The 22,855-nt window shown below is 39.2% G+C and overlaps 1 protein-coding gene across 12 annotated transcripts in view; it reads left to right on the top strand.

Annotated features, from left to right (window-relative positions):
• The window catches only part of TLE4 (TLE family member 4, transcriptional corepressor), a 152,873-nt gene that overhangs the window by 48,337 nt on the left and 81,681 nt on the right, over positions 1-22,855 (top strand). For 7 of the 12 annotated variants that reach the window (XM_019949028.3, XM_019949029.3, XM_019949031.3 and 4 more), the window contains one exon: positions 2,601-2,675. The exons of the other annotated variants lie outside the window; for them this stretch is intronic. In XM_019949028.3, coding sequence (XP_019804587.1) covers positions 2,601-2,675 — 75 coding nt within the window. The remainder of the gene's footprint in view (positions 1-2,600; positions 2,676-22,855) is intronic. 12 annotated transcript variants of the gene reach the window in all.

The raw sequence follows: 22,855 nt of genomic DNA on the forward strand, positions 1-22,855 counted from the left end.
GGTACAGTGTTACTTGTGGCTGAGTGAGCAATGTCCCAGTGTTTCTGGTGCTTTCAGAGCACAAGGGGGGAGGAGGCATTCTTTGCCTTAGGGAGCTTCCGTTCAAAAAGTCCTTAAGCACCACATGATTCACGGTTGTAAGCAGAAATAGGGAAGTAAAATCCTGAACTACAGGTAAAGTTCAGATATGGTATTAGCCCTTGGCCATTGCCAGGAGAGAAAAGGAAGGAGCTGAATCATGACTTCCATTGTCATTTTAGCTTTTTAGCAAGAGTTTCTATAAAAGTATCTGATGTCAGTGTTAACGGTTCACTGGTGTGTTTCTGGTTTTCTCAGTAAATGTACTTGATTTTAATGCCAAGTCAGAAAGATATCCCCACTGCCTAAGGCATCTTTGCTCATCTTGGCAGTTGGAATCTAGTTTATGAAGCAAGAACTGAGCAATCTTCGTGGTAGAAAGGCCCTAACTAGATGTATTTTCTGCATTTCTGTCTCATGGAACTGTTCTTTGAATACTTAATGTAAAGTAGATGATATTTCAGTAATATGGAGAGGTATTTAAGTAATATGCAGAAATGGCGGAGAGTAAGAGCTTTTAAAAACTTTAATTGAACGAATGGATGTGTGAATGGAATGAGAGGTATGCATGTTGAATAAGTGTACATGTGTTCTTTGGCTTTCAGTTTCATGGAAGTTTTGAGCAGCCATTGTTGAGTGTTGGAAAGTAAAAGGTAGAAAATTCCATAAAAATTTTTGTCCATAAACTCACTTTGAATATTAGATAATTCCCAGAGTCATCCTACATGCTTTTTGTTTGTTTGTTTGTTTTTTCTGCTTTCCAAGTACTGCTAGTTTTCACTACCCTGACAACCAGATTTGTCCTAAATCTAAATACGAGCTCTGTGCTTGGCACATGGTAGATGCTCAATAAACATACATGGTCAGGTTGGCTTCAAGAGAGAACAGCTATTACTGGCCGTTTTATCGATTATACCTCTCTGTTCCTTCTAGTGTTTTCATGAATCTTTAGGATTTTTACTTTCAGAGAAAGAGGAAAATGAATTATTTCACTTCGGTAAATATTTTATTAAAGAGTAAGGATGGTTGGAGATATCTATTATAAAGATTTTGGGGATTGCTTCTGAAGCCCTTGTTTTGAAACAGACTCTTAAAAAATCAAGGTATATAGTTTAATGATCAGAGTCCATTAGAAGTGTAAAATGCAGTGATCTGTCATTTGACAGTTTTCCTTGCATTATTAATAGGCATAAAATACACATTTCTATTAGGAAATCAAGGGTGAAAACACCGCATGTAGATAAACTAATTTAAAGCAGTTTCCTTTCCCATATCACCTCCCCCACTACCCCTACAGAGCTGGGAAGTGGAAATAGTGGCCACCCTAGTTAATCCCAGTAACTGTATATTTGGGGGCTTTTCAATGTAGTACCAGGTATGTCGAGGGGAATTGCATATATAACTGATGGCTTAGCTTTTTCTGTGTATTAAGCAGTATGATAGTTGAGCTTCGTACTCACTTCCAATCAGTAGAGAATGTTAGTGCATTTCTCAGCTGGGATCAACCAAAACAAGTCTCTTCCCAGCCACAGAAAGGAGTACCTGTTTCACAGCACAGTCTCTGGCTCTTCATTCACTAAACCAAGTTGAAAAAAGTACAGAAGAGACCTATTTTAGACTCAATTTGAGTGTGTATGTACTAGAGTGTTCAAGTGTATTTAGTTGGGAATAATATTTACATTTTGGGGGTACTGTATAAGCACTTGTGTGTGTCCAGATGTGAGTGCCTTCATGCAGAGAGACTTCTGTGCTATTTAATTTTTCTGATATTACTAAAATTATTAAAATCAGATCTTGCTTATTCTCTTTAGAACTTAATCGTGGTCAGAGGGATTTTCCTATGCTGTCCATCCTAAGTTTTCAAAAGAAAAATAACTTAAACTTGTAGGTTTTAGTTTTCCTATTGCATTAAAAAAAAAATACCTGAGGTCCTTAAACTTTACTGCTGGCAAGAGTTGTACATTTTTAATATCTTTTAAATATGCAGCCCTTAATGACAGGAATGAAATTAGCGCTTTTCTCACATTTACAGAAGAAATGTAAACGTTGAATTCTATATGTCCTTCTAGTGTCTTCTCTAACAGATACCAGGTGGAAACTTAGTAAGTACTTGCAGGCAATATTTTCAAAGCATGTCTTATGTAAGTGGCAGAGAAAAAGACAAAGAAAGCAGGTGAGATGGGTTGTGTTGTTTTGTTAGTATTTGCGGAAGATGTTGGGTCAACGTGCACCACTGATTTGAAAGTAAAATTTAAGTTGCTTCTATCAGTTGTAAGGGAGCATCTTTCATGGGGGCGCAGGGATGATCCCTGCAGTTGGATGTCCAGTTACTTCTCAGCACTGTAGAGACAGAGGTGCCCTAGACATTTAGTCATCCACCACCCAAGAGCTTTTATTTGAAATATGGAGACCCCTGAATCCTGTTTTGCATGTAATTAAAGTTAGAGGACATGTTAGGAAAAGCTGTTCTTGACTGACTAGAAAACAAATAATTGTATTCTGTTTCTGATCTTCATTTATAGCACCAGCAACAAGTGGTGCAGGCTGTGGAACGGGCCAAGCAGGTGACCATGGCAGAGCTGAACGCCATCATTGGGGTACGTGGCCTTTCCATTTTAGCTCTGATCATCGTAGTGTTTGTTATCAGCTCTCTCTTGCTCTCCTTTTAAATTTTGTTCAACCAAAGGGGCAAAAGGCAATAGAGGACCACAAAGTGAAATGAAGCACTTTGCCTTCAATCTCACATGAAGTTTGTCAGGAACTGTGGACATATTCTCACCAATTCAAGTTGACAGTGTTCCTGAAAAGTTTCCCCCTAAGGAGGCTGGGTAGTTCTTTTTCATAATACTTCTTTCCTTTGCAATCAGCCTCTGTTGCTAGCCTTTTGCCAGTAAAAAGACACACATTGCCCTGATGTTAAAATGACCTGATTTCTTTTATCTTTCCTCAAATATCGAGTATCTTAATACCATTTTTAGTGAAATAAAATGTACATTTTCACATCTCCCTGCTACTCTTCCTCCCCTGTGGTGAGTGGTTCTTTAAGGACTAGTGTCCATTGGTAGTAGAAATAATAGATGAACCATACCTTTTTGCAAAATCAGCGGGCCAGTTGGAAAATCCTTCCTAGTACCATTAACGTTGCATAGAAATCCTGCTGGAATTCATAGGTTTGAGCAATCACTCCAACTCCACTTATATTTTTGTTCTTCCCGATTAAGGTAACCAGTAATAAAATAAGGTGCTAAAACTTAGAAATAATAAAGGCAAAAAATCTTAGCTGAGAAAAGCACAATATTCACATCTCTGTTTATGCAGCTGTTAGAAGCAGTTCCTTAGGTTATTCTAATGAAGACACTACAACTGTACTTTCCTCTTTCTGCCCCCTCCCAAATACTTGCTTTTGTGTATAGATTATACACAAAAGTCTTCTCCCTTTTTTCTTCCTCAGTGTATCAAACACACTTTGAAATGCTAATTATTCCATTTACTTTCATTAAAATTCAAATTGCTGAGTGAAGATGCAGATAAGGGTCGCCTGATAATCAATCTGAAGTGAAGATATTGCTTCAATTATGCCTCTGTCTTTTAACAAGGAAATCAGACCTCTGGGATGGCTGCCGATGGTGGTGGAGCAATAGTCTGATTGCAGCTTGTTTTTAATGGCCTATTTTGAGCTCTATTTTCTGTCCCTCTGACCACAAGAAAATACCAGTAGTAAATTAGAAGACATAATAAATGGAAAAGAGTAACCTTTATTTCCTCGGAAGTGTCCTTTGGCAAGAAGAGGCTGAATCAGAACAAGCCATGTAGAGACTCATTTGTTGTATATTTTCTGTGTTGAGGGGGTGGTAGAGAGATGAATACATTTCACAATTAGTTTTTATTTCCAAAAATTCCAGAAAACGGCAGTATAAAAGTTTCTTTTTTTAACGTTGAGAAAGCTTTAATTTTAAAGTTAGTGTATATGTATATACCAGCTGTGTTTGCTTGAAGCACATGTTGTATTCCTTTTGGGATATACTTCGATTACCAAATCTCCCAAGGTCACTGGGGATAGAACCTCCTTTTCTCACCCACTATGCAGTCTGCTGTCGAAGGAGAGAATACATGGGTGAGGACCTATAGAAGAGCTGCCTGGGTCATTTCTGGCTTGGTGTTTATTTTTGTATGAACTGCTAAAATACACGTAGCCGTCCTACCTTATGTCTGGTTGGCAGCCCTTTCTAGGAAAACAGAATGCTTTTATGTTTCTTTTTTGAGTCTTATTAGTTACTGTCGGTACAGTGGTGAGATTAATCTAAATCAGAAACACATTGTTTTGTGTTGGATGTTGCTTAAAAATATGAGGGAAGATGTAAAAGCAGAACAGTTCCCTTTCTTTGATCACGTCAATATATTTTTAATACTGTTTTATATCTATTTCATTTGCATACTTTGTTTTGAATGGGATGGCAGATGGCCTTTTCTCAGGGAGAAGATGATTTATTAGACTGTAGCCGAGTAACTGACAGACATATTGTGTATATATGGATTTAATTATTAAAACAAAGCTAATTTAATTTGGTGACCTAAAAACTTATTTGAAGAACTAACTCAGAGCTGCATGCTATCAAAGCAGCGTGTGCTGTAGTTGGTGGATCTGGTGGCAATTCCAAATTATTTGTATCTGAGCAGAAAATGGAATCAAAATCACATCATCTGACTGTTCTGCAAAACAGATTGCAGAAATAGAAAAAACAAACCCAGCAGTTTTAGGGAGCCACAAACCAAGTGAGGAGGAAAGAGCCCCATTACGCCGAACTCGCTTGATGCATTTCTGTGGCTGCTGTTCTCTGTCTTTGTCTGTTTCAGCCCTGCTTAGTGCCTTGTGTCCAGTAGTTTTCAGTTGTAACATTGTGGAACTTTAAATGCACCTGCTGTTCTGTGTCTGGTTAGGCATGGCTGTGTTGTGAGGTGGTGGTATTTTGACCTGCTACCAAAAGTGATGAGAGGTCAATTTTAGATTTTTGTGACTTGATTTTTAGGTAGTCGTCAGTGATTTTCTGCACCCAGGGAATGAAAGTTTTCCTCCTGAGAGGCAAAGACCCACCTAAGCCCCTGCAGACCTTCATTTATTTCTCACTGCCTATGTGTCTGTTTTATATGTTATGCACACCATCCAGACAAGCACAAATGTTCCCAAATTTAATGAAATCTGATGAAGCACCTTTTTTAACTCTGCAGTATTATTCTACCTTCATTGGTAAATGAGCCAAACCAGTGATCCATGCAGTTTAAATGCAAAAAGCTGAAGTGAGCCCGAAACCTGGAGAGGCGGCTTGTTCTCTTGACAGTAAGCTAGTTGTGTTTAATGGAATGAAACACAGTTATAATGATTTCTTTCACAGGTCATGTTCAGTTTAAAACTGCTGATAGATAGAAATAAGTTAAATATCATTTATCTTTTCTTTATAGGGGAAAAAACCCAGGAAAATGCCTGTGTTGTTTTCTATAGTTAATATTTTGTTTTGAATTGTTCGTATTTCACATTTCCTTGAAGCTTTCCCGGAATTCCCTCAAATGGGCTGTGGGAATGTTATGCATCTAGTTAGATCTTGTCATGTGTCCTGCTAGCCACTGTGTTTTTAAATTAGAATCTCTATAAGATCACACTGTTGGAACAACACACAAATTGTAGTTTTAAATCAGTAATATGATCTAATTAGAAATGATGTTTTCATTTCCTGTATTACTAAATTGAGTCATCTGACTATCTTAAAATGCTTTTTAAATCCATTACACTATATAATCAGCACATGCTGTGTGAATGTGGTTATGTTTAATAAAGGAGGCTAAGTTGGAACCTCATGAGAATTTCACCAAAGAAACTCCCATTAAGAAAAAAGTTCTGTTAGTACAAACATTGGAAAAGAAAATGTTTGGCTTGTAAACATAGAAAATGGGGTTCCTTTGGATTCCTTCCCCCTCTTTTTTAACCTCTTTGAGGAAAGAAATGATAGAAATGTGCATTTTTTTAAAAAGTACACCCCCTTAAAAAATCCTTAAGAACAGGTATGCCATGGTGGTGTAGGAAAATGCAGTTTAGCACAAGAAATGCTGAACCTCAATTTTTAGCAGTGACATTTTAATGATAGGAAGTCTGCAAAATTATTTGCCATCAATTGTAAAGGCAATAACAAGCCTTGGTGGTTTTTCACACTCTCTGTGTTAAGTGCTTTCAGAATGACAGCGTAAACTGTGTTAGAGAACTCCAAGGAAGTAAAACTGATTAAAATGTTCATGCTTGAATGGTGCTGATGGAATAGTTCATTTGGACTTTCTCTACCTCCTGCAGCTCAAGCTGAAATATTAAAATTCAGTGGATTTAAATCTCTCTCCTCTCAGCTCAGGAAAAAAACATTACATTTTAATAGGTTTTAAACCCATAATTCATTGGTTTGGAGCAGCGCTATTAAATCTATTTAAATATTACTTGTATTACTAAGGCAGTGATTTAAATGACTGTGCCTTTACCAGTCTATGTGTTTGAGTTAGTTTAAAAAAAGAAAGACAATACACTTGGGGTTTTTTTCCTTCCTCTTAGCATTTTGTTTTATCGTCCTTGTCCTGTGATTGGCCCTTAAATTGTGTGTGTGTGTGTGTGTGTGTGTGTGTGTGTGTGTGTGTGTGTGTACACATATATGCATTTTAGATTGGCATTCTGGCATAGGGTCTTGCAGTATGACAGTTTTTAAATGGTACATCCCTCTTTTTCCATTATAGATTTAAAAACAGCTATTTTAAGTTTCAGAGGCATTTAGATCCACCATTGTGATAATTTCCCTTGTTGTCTTTATAAACTAATTAGGCAAAAAAGCTGAAAGATATAAATATGTGTATATATTAAAACGTGTGTGTGTGTATGTGTTTTCCCCGCCATTACATCACAGCCTCTAATGGCACAAAGTTTGAAATAAAATTAAAAATAGAACTTCACTTTTTTGACAAAAGCAAAAATGTGTGAAGTATCTGAGAGCCACATTTTACCTCTTCTGTGTTTGCTAATAAAGGGCTTTCCAGAGGTGTTCTTAATTTTGCAGTAGTTGTACTCTTCACCCTTTTTGGGCACAGATATCCTGCAGTGCAGAAACCGTATTGTCCTTCCTTGGCCCACCTCATACCCTCCTTATCTGCCTTTCTCTCTAGTCATTGCCACAACAACATGTTTTCTGTGGCTTGACAACACCTCCCCTCAGCTGCACTGGGAAGCTCTTTCATTTCCCCAGGGCTTTTTGTGGGGAGTCCACTCCTCACTTAGGCGTGTGCAGCGTAGAAAAGTGAGGGAGTTTCTCCTCACCACGGGGTAATCCTGGGCTTATATGTGAACAGTAAGTGGAACACTCCCCTCCTGCCCCTTTGGTGGGCAATTTTGAGATGCTTTCTGCATACAGTCCTTCACAGAGGGGTCCCAGCAGGATGGAGTTCAGTTGCCTGCAGTAGTGATCAACTACCTTGTTTTGAGTTTTTCCCTCCTTCCCTGATCACTTTCTTCAGGCCCCACTCCTGTTTTGGAATCATTTTTCCCGATTAACTGCAGCCAAGCCCCGTCCCTCCGCTTTCCTGGAGAATCTAAGATGCTCAGTATTTGACCTCATAGGCCTCAAGCTCTTTAAGGGGACTCTGGTGTAGGTAGGCAATTGAACTCACGTACTACAATCATAGTTTGTTGTGAGCTCTGTGCATAAAACATGTTCTTTAACGTCTCAGCTTTTACATTGTTTTTTAAATGACTACTCTTCAGTGAACTTACAGGTGAGCTTCTCTTTCTTGTTGTTCTGATTACTATCGGTATTTTCTAAATGTATATTATATGGAATAAACTAAAAAACAAGCTATAAAATAGATTTCTGTTATATCAGAGATTGTTATTCCAGCTTTGTTACTGTCTTTACTCAACAGTGTGCCTGGAGCTTAAAGACTTCATAAAATATGCTTGCCACTGACTACATGGTGTACATAGATTGGTGGGATAAGGGTTGGAGGTGGAGGGTAGAGGCTGGTTTTCTGCAGTTGTAGGGCTCTGTTTACCTGCTCATCTAAGCCAAAGAAAGCAGTTTTAACGTCGTTCTACACATTCCTCTATCTTATATTGGTATGTGTGCCCCCTCACTTTTGGTTGTTTATTTTTTTTTTTAACTTGTTCATTTACTGTGGATCGGGGACTGTGTTATTGAGTGATGTAGTCATAATCTAATCTTTGTGCTGTAATTTGATGAGGCTCTAAGAGGCAGTAATTTCCCTTCTCTCATATCTAAGACTCTCATATACTTAAGTAATTTTTAAACCCTGTCTCTACTTCAGAACTCCCTAAAAAACCTAGATAAAGAACAGGATTTCTAATCTGTGCTTACTTTGTACACTCTGTTAATTTGTTACAAAGCTTCTCTAGAAGAAATTTCTAGAAGCTAGTCAGTTTTGTTTGTTCTTAATTGTTGCTAACCTGAAGTGCTACTGTGTTGCTCCTGTTGAAGGGGGAGCCCTCTCTCCCTCCTTCCCCCTAATAAATGCGTTTCCATAGCTCCTGGTAGATTTAAGCGCACAGTGTTACAGGAGTTGCAGAATGTGTCTAGGCGGGTGCATCTGACCTAGCTTAAAGCATGTGGGCTTTGGGCTTCCACTAAGAAGAAAGTGGAGTTTCCCAGAGCTGTGCATCTGCATTTCATTCACACCAGTGCACAGCAGGCGGAGCCTGTGTAGGGGTCCAGAGGACTGGTTGGGAAGTGTTACACAGAAAAGCAGGTTTCACTCAAGGCAGCTTGCAAGTTTGCACGTTGTTATCCCTTTTTTATTGGTTAGTGTGGTGTTTTTTTGTTTTTTTTTTATTTGTTCCCATTTTGCTTCCCCCTTTCTAGTTCTCTTACTGACTTCTTCCCAGTAATGTTTCTACAAGCAACATCAACAACTCCCATCTAGCCAGACCTTTTCCCGCGTGGACCCAGCCTGCCTTGTGTCCCTCAAAGCTGGGAGAGAGGAGGCAGGCTCCCCCCAGACAGGCAATTAAAGGATTGATGACTTAGGCTAAGTTTTAAGGACTGTTGGTGTGTGTTTTCCTCAAAGCTCCCTAGCATATCATTCTCCCTAAAAATGCATTTGTGACCTTATCTCCTAAGGACTTTTGTGAAAAGGTTAGAACCTTTTATAGAACACTAAGAATAATTTAATGATTACATCTACTCATTCATTCATTCATTCATTCATTGCAGCCCATTAAAGGGGCACATTTAAATATTTTTTAATGTTTTCTGAAACATATTCTGAAATGATCCTCAGATTACATTTAAATCATCTTACTAAGGTTTTGGTGTTTGCAAGCTTTCTGATTTTACATTTTACTACACATAAATCAACCTTAATTAGCACATTTTAATTTCAATAAAACTTCAGTGTCCAAGGATAGCAGAATAAGGAGAAACAGGTAATAGAAAATGTGGTAAAAATGAGGCTGCATGCATTTCTAAATTTGTATTTTTTTATTTGGAATTGGGAGCAATACATATTCATTATTAATATTCTGTATATTTTTAAAGATTTATCAAGGTATAATTTACATAAAGTAGAATTTACTCTTTCTAGCTCATAGTTCTGTGAGTTTGACAACCCAATATAGTCATGTGACTGCCACCACTGTCAAGGTACAGACTTTTTCTCTCCTGCCTTGCCCTGCCTCCCCAAATTCCTTTGTTCTTTGTAGTCAGTCCTTTTCCCTACCCCACTCCCTGGCAACTGCCCATGCTGTTTTTTCTCCCAAAGTGAGCCTTTTTGAGAATGTCATATAAATATATATATATGTAGCCTTTTGAGTTTTCATCTTCAGTTAGCATAGTGCATTTGAGGTTTGTCTATGTGGTTGCCTGTATCAGCAGTCAGTTCCTTTGTGTAGCTGAATAATATTCCAGTATGGATATACCAGTTTATTTAGCCATTCACCCCTTGAAGGACAGTTGGGTTGTCTCCAGGTTTTGGTGTTTGTGAATAAAGCCTGAGTAAATATTAACATACAGCTTTTTGTAAATTTTGTAAGTTTTTCCCTAGAAGTGGGATTGCTGAGTTATATGGTTAGTGTATGTTTAAAGTAACTGACACACTGTTTCCCAAAATGACCATACTGTTTTTCAGTCTTCACTAATATGTATGAGAGAACCTTTGTTCCACATCCTCACTAGCACTTGGAATGATAGGTTTTGGGAGTTTTTAGTCATTTCTGATACGTGAATAGTGGTACTTGTGTTTTTGTGCATTTCCATAAGAGCGAGTGATGTTGAGTGTCTTTTTATGTGCTTATTTGCCATCTCTATATCTTCTTCGGTAAGTATCTGCTCAAATCTTGCCTATTTTTCTTGAGTCAGTTATTTTATTTTTATCAAGTATTTTGAAATTTTAAAAAAATATTCTGGACATATGTACTTTATTTTGCAAATATTTTCTCCCAATCTGTAGTCATCCTTTAATTTTTTTTGATAATGTCTTTTGACGAGCAGAAGTTTTGAACATTGATGAAATCTAATTTATGAATTTTTTTTCTTTAGAGTCCTAACTTTTGACTCCTGTTGGTTCTCAGTAATCTCTGCCTCACCCACAACCACAAATATTTTCTGTTAGGTTTTATTCTAAAAGTTTTATGTTTAGACCCATGATCCAGTTTGAGTTAATTTTTGTTTATGGTGTGAGATACGGGGATATGGGTTGAGTTTCTTTTCTTTTTCTTTCCTTCCCCGCCCCCCCCCCCCACCCGATGGACATTCAGTTCAGTTGTTCCAGCACCGTTTGTTGAAAAGACTGTCTTTTCTCCATTCAGTTGCTGTGCATCATTGTCGAAAATCTATTGACTATATTGTGTGGGGTCCCTTTTCTGGACTTTATTTTGTTCCATTAAACTGGTGTCTGGTTTTTTGCCAATGACACGCTGTCTTGATTTTTGTAGCTTTCATTATTCCTATTCCCCATTCCATTTTGCAGGTTTTTTTGTTTGTTTTGTTTGTTTGTTTTTCTTTTCTTGGTTGCCTTCTTTCCAGTACCCCTCAGAACTCAGGTCCTTAACTGTCAGTATCCAAGAGATTGGCTGATGGATGAAGGGGAAGAATCCAAGCTCAATAGAACAACTTTCTCTCATTTAAAAAATGGTGTCTGTTCTGCCTCTAGACTGTTCTCTCAAGGGTGACTGCTTCTGCCATCTCCCCCTGGTCCCGGGTACTCCTTCTGCTAGTCTCCAGCGGCTTCCTCCTGGTAGAGTTTCTTGTTTGCACATTTGTCTTTCTGTTCTTCATTCTGTACACAGCAGCCAGAATGATCTTCTTCTAAAATATAAATTGGATCTTTTGCTCCCCAGCTTAAAGCCTGTCTCTGATGGCTGCCCATTTTGCTTAGAATGAAGTCTGAATTTCTTACCATGGCCCACAAGTCTCTGTGTGTGCTGACCCTTAACCCACCTCTCTGATTTCACATATCCCTCACTCGATTCATGTGACTTTTAGCCACGTTGGTCTCTTTCTTCTGTCCCTGGATATCCCAGGCATCTTCTTGACTGAGGGATTGTGCACCAGCTCTTCTACCTTCTAGAACCCCCATCCTCCATGTCTTGTCATGGTCTTCCTCATGCTCCTCCTTAAAATCTCAGCTCACTGTTTACAGTAGCCAGGACATGGAAGCAACCTAAGTGTCCATCGACAAATGAATGGATAAAGAAGATGTGGCACATATGTACAATGGAATATTACTCAGCCGTAAAAAGAAACGAAATTGAATTATAATTAGGTAGGTGGACCTAGAGACTGTCATACAGAGTGAAGTAAGTCAGAAAGAGAAAAACAAATACCTATGCTAACACATATATATGGAATCTAAAAAAAAAAAAAGGTTCTGAAGAACCTAGGGGCAGGACAGGAATAAAGACACAGACATAGAGAATGGGCTTGAGGACACGGGGAGAGGGAAGGGCAAGCTGGGACGAAGTAAGAGAGTGGCATGGACATATATACACTACCAAATGTAAAATAGCTAGCTAGTGGGAAGCAGCCCTCAGCTCAGTGCTTTGTGTCTACCTAGAGGGGTGGGATAGGGAGGGTGGGAGGGAGATGCAAGAGGGAGGGGATATGGGGATATATGTATAGGTATAGCTGACTCACTTTGTTGTATGGCAGAAACTAACACACCATTGTAAAGCAATTATACTCCAACAAAGATGTTAAAAAATTAAAATCTCAGCTCAGATATTATCTCCTGAGAAAGGACTTCCCTGGTGGCAGATTTTAGTAGCTCTTTCACCCAGTTCATTCTCTGTGCAGTAGCCTGTTTTATTTTCCTCAGAGCATTTACCATTTACTTGTTTATGTGTGTGTTAATTTCCCTTCACTAGCAGGTGGGATCTTGTTCCCTTTTATAGCTGTGGTGCCTAGAACAATATGTAGCTCATCATTTTCAATAAATACTTGTATAATAAATACTCAGTAACTGTTCAATAAACATGCAATAATTTATTATATTTAATAAATATTTGTTAAATGAACAAATATTCTATTTTGACCTATTTTTGCATTTTGATTTTTTTGTCCCACAATTTTGAGCCAAGGTTGAGAGGAAGGAAGCGTGGACTGGTAGGAAATACATACACAATCCTGGGTGTCACTTGTAGTATGATCTTAGGAATTTCATTTAAAAGTTTTTTCACCTGTAGAATGCAGGACTGGAGCTGATAGCCACTAAAGTGCTATCCAGTTTTCTAATATTGTATGGGTCGTAAGCCTGTTTGTTTTGATGACTCTAGAATTTTTATTTTAAAACTTGGGGGCCTTTTGTGTCACAGTTACTTCTCTAGATTTACATCCCTAGCCTTATATTCTTTTCCCTAAGGGAGTAATTAAAAATAGCAAGCATTTATCGACTATTTGCTTTGTGTTAGTACTGTGCTTAGCATTTGTAGACATTATTTTGTTTAAACTTCATATCAACCCCATGAGGAAGGGAGTATTATTGTCCCAGCTTTACCAATAATGAAACCAAGCCTCTGAAGGGGTAAGTAGTTTTCTGAAGGCCACACAGGGAGGAAGTGAACCAAACTTAGACCGACTTCAGAGCTCACACATTTAACCATTCTGTTACACTTGTTCCTTATTTGTTCCCTTGACTCTGTTCTTTCTTTTACACTGGGATCAATAGGCCGTTTATCCTGAGATCCATTATAGTACTGTCCAGTGTTTAGGGTCCAGAGCTCAATAAGGGAGGTGAAATTGGGTATGCCTGATGCACATAGTAATTGGTTAGCCTAAGCTGAAGTGTATACTAGCTCCACCTATCAGTTGGATACTCCTGACTCCTACTGTGTTTCTTCGTGCTTTTTGTAACTTACTGTCATATGTAAGAATCAAAAGTTGTCATAAACACCAGTACCAAGACAGGTATTTTTAACCTAGGTCCTTGGATCCTCTTGGGTTTCATGCTTGGGTATCAGGCTGTCCATTAGCTCCCTGAAATGTTGGCAGAATTGTGTGTGTTGGGGGTGTGTGGAGGATGTACCTTGTCCAGAGAAGAAATTCTGGTCTTAGGTCTCATGACAAAAAATGTTTGAGCCTGCACCTTACCAAGAATCGAACTGCACAAGATCCTGACATAGTACGATACTTGTTGGAACGTGTGTAGACAGAAGGCAGTTGTCTATAGCATTATAGGGAGACATTGCTGCTTGTTCAGAGACCTGGAAATCAGAAGTTTACACTGAATTTGTTTCTAAATAGTGCCCCGGGGATGAGGGAGTTTCTTGAACTATGGGTGGGTTAAGAAAAACAACAACAACAAAAAACTGCATTATGTTGATACTCTCATAGGTATTACGGAAAATAAGTTAACCACATTAAACATTTAATCTTGAACGACTAATGATAATGATTGCTTGGAATATTTTTTGTATTAAGAGGTATTAACTGGAGCTAGCAGCTGCCTTCGCATAGTTGTATCAAAAGAAAATACAGGCAAGTAAGTATTTCAGAATACTTTTATTAGTCTCCTGTTCATACGTGTACCTTTTAAAGGCCTGGGGCACAATGATGACTAAGAACTGGTCCCTGCCTCTTGGTCCCTGTGTTCGTGATTTCGTGGGAGAGGTAGATCCATAGATGGATGAATCGTGTTTTTACAAAGTTATGAACCAAGTACATGGGGACACTGGATGGGGTAGCAGTTACCCATTGAAAGCAAAAGCCTGAGGCTAAGCTAATTATAGGCAGTAGTGGGTGAGGGAGAGGGATAACTGCTGGAGGACCACACAAAGGGCGGGGACCAGTAAGGGGGGACATAAAGCACAGGGATTGCCAATACATTTGGGGGAGTCCTATTTTTGAAATTATCTTATTCTCTTAGGGTAAACTGTACTTTTTCTTCATTTCTCCATCTTGAGAAAATTTCGTCCATCCTACTTGTGAATAACACTACTTCATGGGATATATTAATATTGCAAACTTAAATAATGCTGTTGACCTAATAAGCAAGAGCTAGAGCTAACCCCGTCCCCCAAACCTTTAAGTAAAACTTAATGGCACATTTTTTTTTTTTTTTTTTTTTTTTTTTTTTGCAGTATGCGGGCCTCTCACTGTTGCAGCCTCTCCCGCTGCGGAGCACAGGCTCCGGACGCACAGGCTCAGCGGCCATGGCTCACGGGCCCAGCCGCTCCGTGGCACGTGGGATCTTCCCAGACCGGGGCACGAACCCGTGTCCCCTGTATCGGCAGGCGGACTCTTAACCACTGAGCCACCAGGGAAGCCCGAGGGCACATTCTTAAATCCTTTTTAAGGCAGCTCCGTGGCTATTCTGCCTTTGTGATTCTCATGCATTTTTTTTCTCCTTGGTAGATTCCATTAAAGGGGGAGAGTTTATCTTGGTGCTCAGGTTGTCTTCTGTGACTAACAGGGACAGTGCCACACTGATCCCAAAGCAAAGTGGCAGTCGTGTATTTTTTTTTATTTTCCCAGATGTTTCTGGGTTGATCAAAGCAATTTATAGACACAGCTCTGTGTAAGTTAGTATCTGGGAAAAGAAACTGTTGAAGGCAGGAGAACAATATAAGCTGCTGTCTACCTGTATTGAAAACTCAGAGGTTGTTTTGGGGTTCCTTTCAGCTCATATCCTCAGATGGCCTACGAGCAAAGATAATGTCAGGGCAGGCTTTGTTGGTTGTTTCTTGCAGGCTGAACCTACCTCCTACTATGGCTAAAACATCCAGGTGCTCAGTCCAGCCTTCCTCACAGTTGCGCTGTGGGCATATGACCCTGTCCAGGTCAAGGAGATATAAAGAAATGCCTTTTTCTCTTTAACGAAAGACCCATAAAGAGAAAATTGCCCTCTTTCCGTGCTTGACCATGGTTGTGTGAGGATGAGTTAATGTTCAGTTCTGCAGCAGCCATCCTGGGGGACATGGGATATGAGAGAGGTCAGGAAAACCAGAGATGCTGACCCAGAGCCTTGATACTGCCGTCATCCAACCAAGCCTGGACTTGTTATGTGAGTAATAAAAACCTCTATTATTTAGGCCACTTTTATTTGGGTATTCTGTAACTTGCAGAGGAACTGTCTTAAGTGATATATTGCTAAACCATGGTGACTCTCCATACATATCTCAAAATTAGAAACAACCTAACCTTTAACCAGTTGGGAGACTAGTTAAGTGAACTCTCATATCTATACAATGGCATGTATTGTACAGCCATTAGGAGTGATCTAGTCAAAGCATTAGTTAGGGGTATGGGAAAATGTTCTTTGATATGCTGAATAGGAAAGGAAGCATTTAACAAGATAGCATGATGTTATTTTTGTTTAAAAATGCTTATATATGCATTGAAAAAATGCTGGATGGGTTCATCAACATTATAGTTTTGTTTGGCTGGTAGGATTATGTGTGACTTTCAGTTTCTTTCCATTCTGCTTGTCTTCGTTATTGATAAAACTTTTCTAATCTTAAAACTATAAATGTGAACCTAAAACTGCTCTATAAAAATATTAACTAAAAAATTGTAGGGGCTTCCCTGGTGGCGCAGTGGTTGAGAGTCCACCTGCCGATGCAGGGGACACGGGTTCGTGCCCCGGTCCGGGAAGATCCCACGTGCCGTGGAGCGGCTGGGTCCGTGAGCCATGGCCGCTGAGCCTGCGCGTCCGATAACTATCTCATGCAGAAGTCAGTCTGAAAAGTATAAAAAGACAGAACTTTAAAACTTTCAGAGAAGAAAAACAACCAAGAAGACTTTTTATCTTGGAGTAGAGAAGTATTTCTTAATGGGTCACAGAAAGCTCAAACCATAAGAAAAAGATATTACTCAGTTAAAATTAAAAGCATCTGTTCATCAGACGATATCTTAAAGAAAATGAAAAGATAAGCTAGAAACTGAGAGAAGATATTTGTTAACACATATAGCCAACAAATAATTATCCAGCTTTTACCAGTTTTGTACAAGCTAAAAGTTCAAACTTAACGACAACAAACTCACCACTGCCTAAAGCTCTCATTATTCTTAAGTGAAAGTGTAAAGCCCTTTCTGTCTGTGATCTGATTCCCATAATGTTGCATCTGACCCCACTTCCTCCTTGTTCACTGGGTTCCCACCAGACTTCTTTTTCTTCCTTGGTCACTGCAGGCTCCTTTCCCTATCTGGGCCTTTGCAACTGCTTTTCTCTCATTTCCGATTCTCTTCTCCCAGCTCTAGGTGCTCTCATTCTCATCCTTCAGGTCTTAGTTCAGAGGTCACTTCTTCAGAGGGGCTGTCTCTTGATTCTTATGAATGAACGATTACTTACCAATTGTGTTAAGGCCTCCCTAGTTAAGAAAGGTCCTGATGGGGCAGCAGGTACTTCACTGGGCTGGATGGTGAGAACTTGTGTTCCATTCTTGATGTGGATACAATTTCCCACTGACTTTTACCTTGGGCCTCACATATGCAGGTGTTGGCCTGTAAAATTCTGCACCCAGTTCTAACGCGGTATATAGTTTGCCAGATCGCCAAGCAATTCTCTGACACCAGCTGCGTGTGTCATACAGTTCAACTGGAGATAGCATCAGATCCCACAGGTTAAGGGCTCAGCTCCACAAGAATGCCCCTCCTCCCTGCACTTCAGACACCATTCCCAAATACAGGTGTTATCATCTGTGTTTTTAACAACCTCCTTGAGTTTGATTAATTTGCTAGAGCAACTCACAGAACTCAGAGAAACATGTAACTTGCCAAATTACCTGTTCTTTAATAAAAGGATGTAGCTCAGGGACAGTCACATGGAAGTCAGATCCATAGGGCAACGTATGGGGAAAGGGTGCAGAGCTTCCACACCCTCTCCAAGTGCACTACTCTCCCCAAATCTCCCTGTGTTCACCGACCTGCAAGCTTTCCAAACCCTGTCCTTTGGGTTGTTCTGGAGGTTTCCTTATATATGCATGATTGACTAAATCAGTGGCCATTGGTGATTGAACTCAACTCTCCAGCCACTCTCCCCTCCCTCCCTGAAGGTCTGGTGCGTGGGACTGAAAGGTCCAACATTCTGGTCTTGTGGTTGGTTCTCCTAGCAACCGGCTCCCAACCACGAGTGCCCTCCGAAAGTCACGTCATTAACATAACAGAAGACACCTTTTATTGCTCTCTTCACTTAGGAAATTCCTAGAATTTTTGGAGCCCTGTGCCCAGAACTGTGAACTAAGACCAAATATATATTTCTTATTGTAAATCACAGTATCACAGCCTGGTTCAGTGTTTTTCAAATTGCAGTTCCTGAGATTCATGACTATGCAGTGAAATCAATAGTCAACATTTTTTATTTTAAAAAAGAAGAGAATAGAAAATATAAAAATGTGCCGCACATAGCATCTGGTATTTGTTAAACTTTTGTTTTATTTACGTGTCTGTTCTATGCAGATATGCAACATGCACACACAGGAGTTGTGGTCAAAATGTTGGAAAGCAACTCATCTAGCTGTCATCTGAGGTTCATTCTACTTCTAAAGTTCTAAGGTCAGCTGCAGGGTTACTGAAGAATCTGAAGTAGACAGGCTTTTTAGATGCAGCTTTACTTTTAAAGAATACTGTGAAGTAACTAAAGAAAGCTTTTCTGAGCAGGATCCCTTAGCTTGGTAACTTTAATGACTACAACACAAAATAGAAGCCTTGGTTTCAGTAAGATAATGTGTTAAAATCTCTTCAAAAAACTCATTAAGTAGTTTAAACAAGCCTCCAGGAAAATGTATTTCTATTATTAATTTGCTTAGAAATACTTCTCCTAGTAAACTATGGACCAATTCAGAAAAAATTCTAATAGGATTTCTGATGGGAAAGTTAATATAATAACTCAGGGTTGGGGGACTTTTGTCCTTTCCTTTTCTTGCTGTTTTTACTTTGTGAGTTAAACTGCAAGTTAAGACAGTGGAATCCTTGGCACAGGACTCATGGAATTTGCTTCTTTGCTTGTTACCTGTCTTCCCCTTAAAGACCAGTCCAGAGATCTTGAGGACCATAGAGATCTGTGGTTTTAGTGTGAGAAACTTATCCTTGCAGTGATGATCTTCGTTGGGTTGCTATAAATGCTGGTCTTTCCCCTGCAGTAAATCTCATGTTTTAAGTCATCAGGAATGAATTACAGATAAGCTTAGGTTGTAAAGTTCCTTCCTTTGTTCTTTTTTATATTCTTGCTTCTTTCTATGCATTCACTTAACTTTTAGCTTTTGCTAGAGATATTTGATCAAAGTAAGAACTCCCAATCTTTTGTCTAGAAGGGCACATCCTATTTTCCCCACCTCTACAACTATAGGGAAGTGGTAAGAATAGTAAAACAAACACTGTGTACTTACCACCTAGATTCACCAGTTAATATTTTGTCACTTTTGCTTTGTAATGTGTATACATACATACAGACAGATACATACTTTGTGTGTGCCAAATTGTTGGAAAGTACGAGGCAGGGAGACATGATATTTCACCCCTTAATGTATCAGCGTGCATCTTCTATAAACAGTTTTCCAGTATAAGCATGATACAGTTAAGACCTCCATATATCCAGTGTATAGTTCATATTCGTATTTCTCTAGTTGTCCACAGAAAGTCCTTGATAGCTCGTCTTTCTTCGTAGCAATTGTTGCCTAATCTGGTACTCACATTCAAGAGTGGCTTTGTGGGCTTCCCTGGTGGCGCAGTGATTGAGAGTCCGCCTGCCGATGCAGGGGACACGGGGTCGTGCCTCGGTCCAGGAAGATCCCACATGCCGCGGAGCGGCTGGGCCCGTGAGCCATGTCCGGCTGAGCCTGCGCGTCCGGAGCCTGTGCTCCGCAGCGGGAGAGGCCACAACAGTGAGAAGCCTGCGTACCGCAAAAAAGAAAAAAAAAAAAAAAAGAGTGGCTTTGTTGTGCCGTCTCTTCAGTCTTCCCTCACACCCCCAAGAAACAGTCCCCAAGCGATTTCGCTTTATGACTTTGGCATTTTGAAGATTCCAGGCCAGCCTGGTGGACTGCCCTACAACCTGGACTCATCTGATTGTTTTCTGATGTTTAGATTCAGGTTAAGTATTTTTAGTAAAAACACTACCTTGGTGATATTGTGTACCTGGGTGATGCTGTGTATTTCCCAGTTGTATCACATTGTTGGTGAAGCTAGTAACTTGGGATGATACTTTGACATGTGAATAACCTGTTTCCCAACAACATTTTACCCAGTGGTTTTAGTATCTGTTGATGCTGTTAATACATTTGGAGTAATGAAGTGGTAAATTCTAAATTCTTTTTCCTTTTAAATTAATATTCTTCTGTAAAGAAGAGCTTTTCCTGCCTACCTCCCTTCCTCCTTCCCCTCGTTTTCTGTGAGTGAGTGTGTGTGTGGATATAGACTTCTGGATACCTTTTTCCAATGATAGCAGCAACCATTTATTGAGTGTTTATTATTTGCCAGGCACTGCGCTAAGGGTTTTATATGCACAGTCTCATACATTTCCCAGCAGCCTTGGGGAGGTAGATTTTATAACCCTTTCTACGTTTTACTTGAAGGAACTGAGGTCTGAGATCGTAAAGTGCCCTGCTCTTGCTCGCAGAGATGGTGAGGACTCCAGACAGCAGCTCTGATGTCACTTCATGATGTTGCATCCCCACATATCATCCAGGATCTCCTTTCTCAGACTCAGCCCAGCCCACACAGACAGGGTCCCTACTAACACGTACCCTCGCGGTCAGAGCAGTGTAGATACCAGCCCCCGGGCCCTTTTCTGTGCTCGCTGCTTTATTTCAGAGTCTGTTGCCTTCTCTTGCCCAGCTCCTGGGTCTGTCGGTCCTTCCCTTACTTGTCCCCTGGAATAATGTCTCCTGATTGGATCAAGGCACACATGTTCAGTGCACCTAGCTTGGCCAGCTGGTTGGAAGAGCCATTTTCTAGTCCTCTAGTCCTTGGCCTCATGGCGTGTCCCACAGCTCCACCTGTTTTCTTGTGGTACCGTGGACTCCACTCCTGGCAACTGGGTTTAAAATAATGCTGTAATCTACTACAGTCACTGTTCGTTATGATGCTTGAATTGTCTCAGGTTTTGCCAGTGAGGACCCCTTCAGGTTGGCCCATTGTCCTATTTGTCACACCCTGTTAGTCTAGATAGCTTTCTTGCTTTCCAGCACAAGGTGCAGCAGGCTCACCTTGCTCTTTTTTTTTTTTTTTTCTTTTTTAAGAAACCAAGATACGGCACTGAGTGTGCTGATTGCTGCTGGGGTGTCATTGCTTCTAAGAATGAAGTTTTTTTTTTTTTTTTTTTTTTTTGAGGCTTCTGTTGATAGCACAGTAGAAGTGAAGGGTGGTGGACAAGAAAACCTCTGTTTGGTTTCCAGTTGGAGTTGTGCAGAGTTGCTAGGGATTTGTGTGGATTAAGCTTCTGCACTCACCCTGCTTCCTGCTTGGTCACTGACCAGTCAAGCCTTGGTAATCAAGCAGTTGGGGACATTTGATTAAAAAGAATTTCTCTTTTTGCTGGCAGATAGACATTTCCTATGAACTTGATTCTCTAGTGGTTCTTTTTTCCCTTCTTTCCAAACTTGAAACTGTGAGGAGATAATTCTTTGTTACAGAATCTCCAGTAAAAAGCTATTAACAGAATTGAGGCTGCATCTACTACCTCATTGCTGTGTATTTTAGAACTAATTACTGGCTATTTTTCAAAATTAAATTAATTACCTTAATGGAGTACTTATTTGCCTAAGTTTAAAGTTCACTCCATTTTAATGTTTATTCTCTTGAATGGCCCATCAAGGGAAAAGAAAAAAAGATTTTTATTTTGTATCCTGGTTTGATATGAGAGTGTTTTCTTTCTTTTCTTTTTCTTTTTCTTTCTTTTTTTTTTTTTTTAAATAAGGCACCCAAGATAGTAATGGCCTAGGAAGCCCAGTCAGAAGAAATTTTTCAAGATAGGTATCTTTCTCAGGAGGTTTTTTTTTCAGTTATGGTTACATAGAGTGTATTTTATTTTAATGTTTAAGTGGTACTACAGTCTATGCTCTCCTCTTCTTATTTTTTTGGCTTGATTGTTTTCTTTTTTCCTTATAAGGTAAGCATTTTTTAACCTGCTGCTTTGTGATTAGAGTGGTGATTTATCTTAAATTATTTTAATAATAAATCAGTGTTGAACTGGTGTGCTCTTAAGATCCATTTCCTTTCTCTCTGTCTTCAAAAAGCAAGAGGTTTTATGTTTCTTTGGTGATAGGATAAAGTAAACCTTTGCAGGTTAATTGCTGTGTAATTAACACAGACAGGGTGGAGATCAGAGGACAGTAACCTATTGGGAAACATCCACAAGCTTTTGCTGTACTATAGGGAAGTCCATTAGGTTGTGCTACCCCAGCTCCTTAAATAATATCCAGAGAAACCTGAGTCCTTTTCCAGGGAATCTGCTATGAGTTTTCCTCTATTGATGAGAGTCCTTGATAGAGATTCTTTTTAATTTTCAATTCTTGAATGTTATTTGTAATTTGATAAAGGCTTTTTTTTTTTTTTTGATGGAGTAAAGGATAAAGTCCAGTTTAGCTGTTGGTGACTTACTGTTTTTATGTAAAGAAGATGGTCTCTAATACATTGGTTTTATTGACTAATCGGTAATCATTATCCATTATACCTGTCACTGTGCTGCTAGGATAGCTTCTAAGGAGAAAACTTACAAAGAAATTTAAAAATGACCACTAAATACAGAAAGTGATTTGCTTGATATAAACATTTAAAAACCTACGAAAGTATTTCAGTATATCTGTCTTATATTTTTATCATCTACCTTTTGGTAACTTACTTAATCTCATTTTTACCTGATAGTTTTATATTTTAAACACTTGCTAAAAATTGCTCCTTTCTACAGGGTGCCCTGAGTGTGCTTTTTTGTCTGATATTTTGTACGTATAGTGGATGACTCGTAAAATGGGTTTATGGTCGTCCCCTCTCATTTTTTTCCTCTCTCTCTCCTAAGTTCAAGGCATATTCTGTTTAACGATACTTTTGTAATTTGGATGTTGTTATTCATAAAATCATTGGAAGGGCTTTTATAATTTTGGTATAAAAGCAAGTGAAAAATTAAAACCTCTCAGTGCAGTGTGGCATTCTGGAACAGAAATATGACATTAATGGAAAACAAGAGAAATCTGAATGAAGTCTGTGTTTGATTAATAGTAATGTACAATGTTAATTTTTTAGTTTTGGTAAATTGGGTATGTAAGATTTTTTTTTTTTTTGATAAATTCTATGGGTAGGTAAGACATTTTAACATTAGT

The sequence above is a fragment of the Tursiops truncatus genome, chromosome 6, assembly GCF_011762595.2.
Source record: "Tursiops truncatus isolate mTurTru1 chromosome 6, mTurTru1.mat.Y, whole genome shotgun sequence".
NCBI classification, from domain to species: domain Eukaryota; kingdom Metazoa; phylum Chordata; class Mammalia; order Artiodactyla; family Delphinidae; genus Tursiops; species Tursiops truncatus.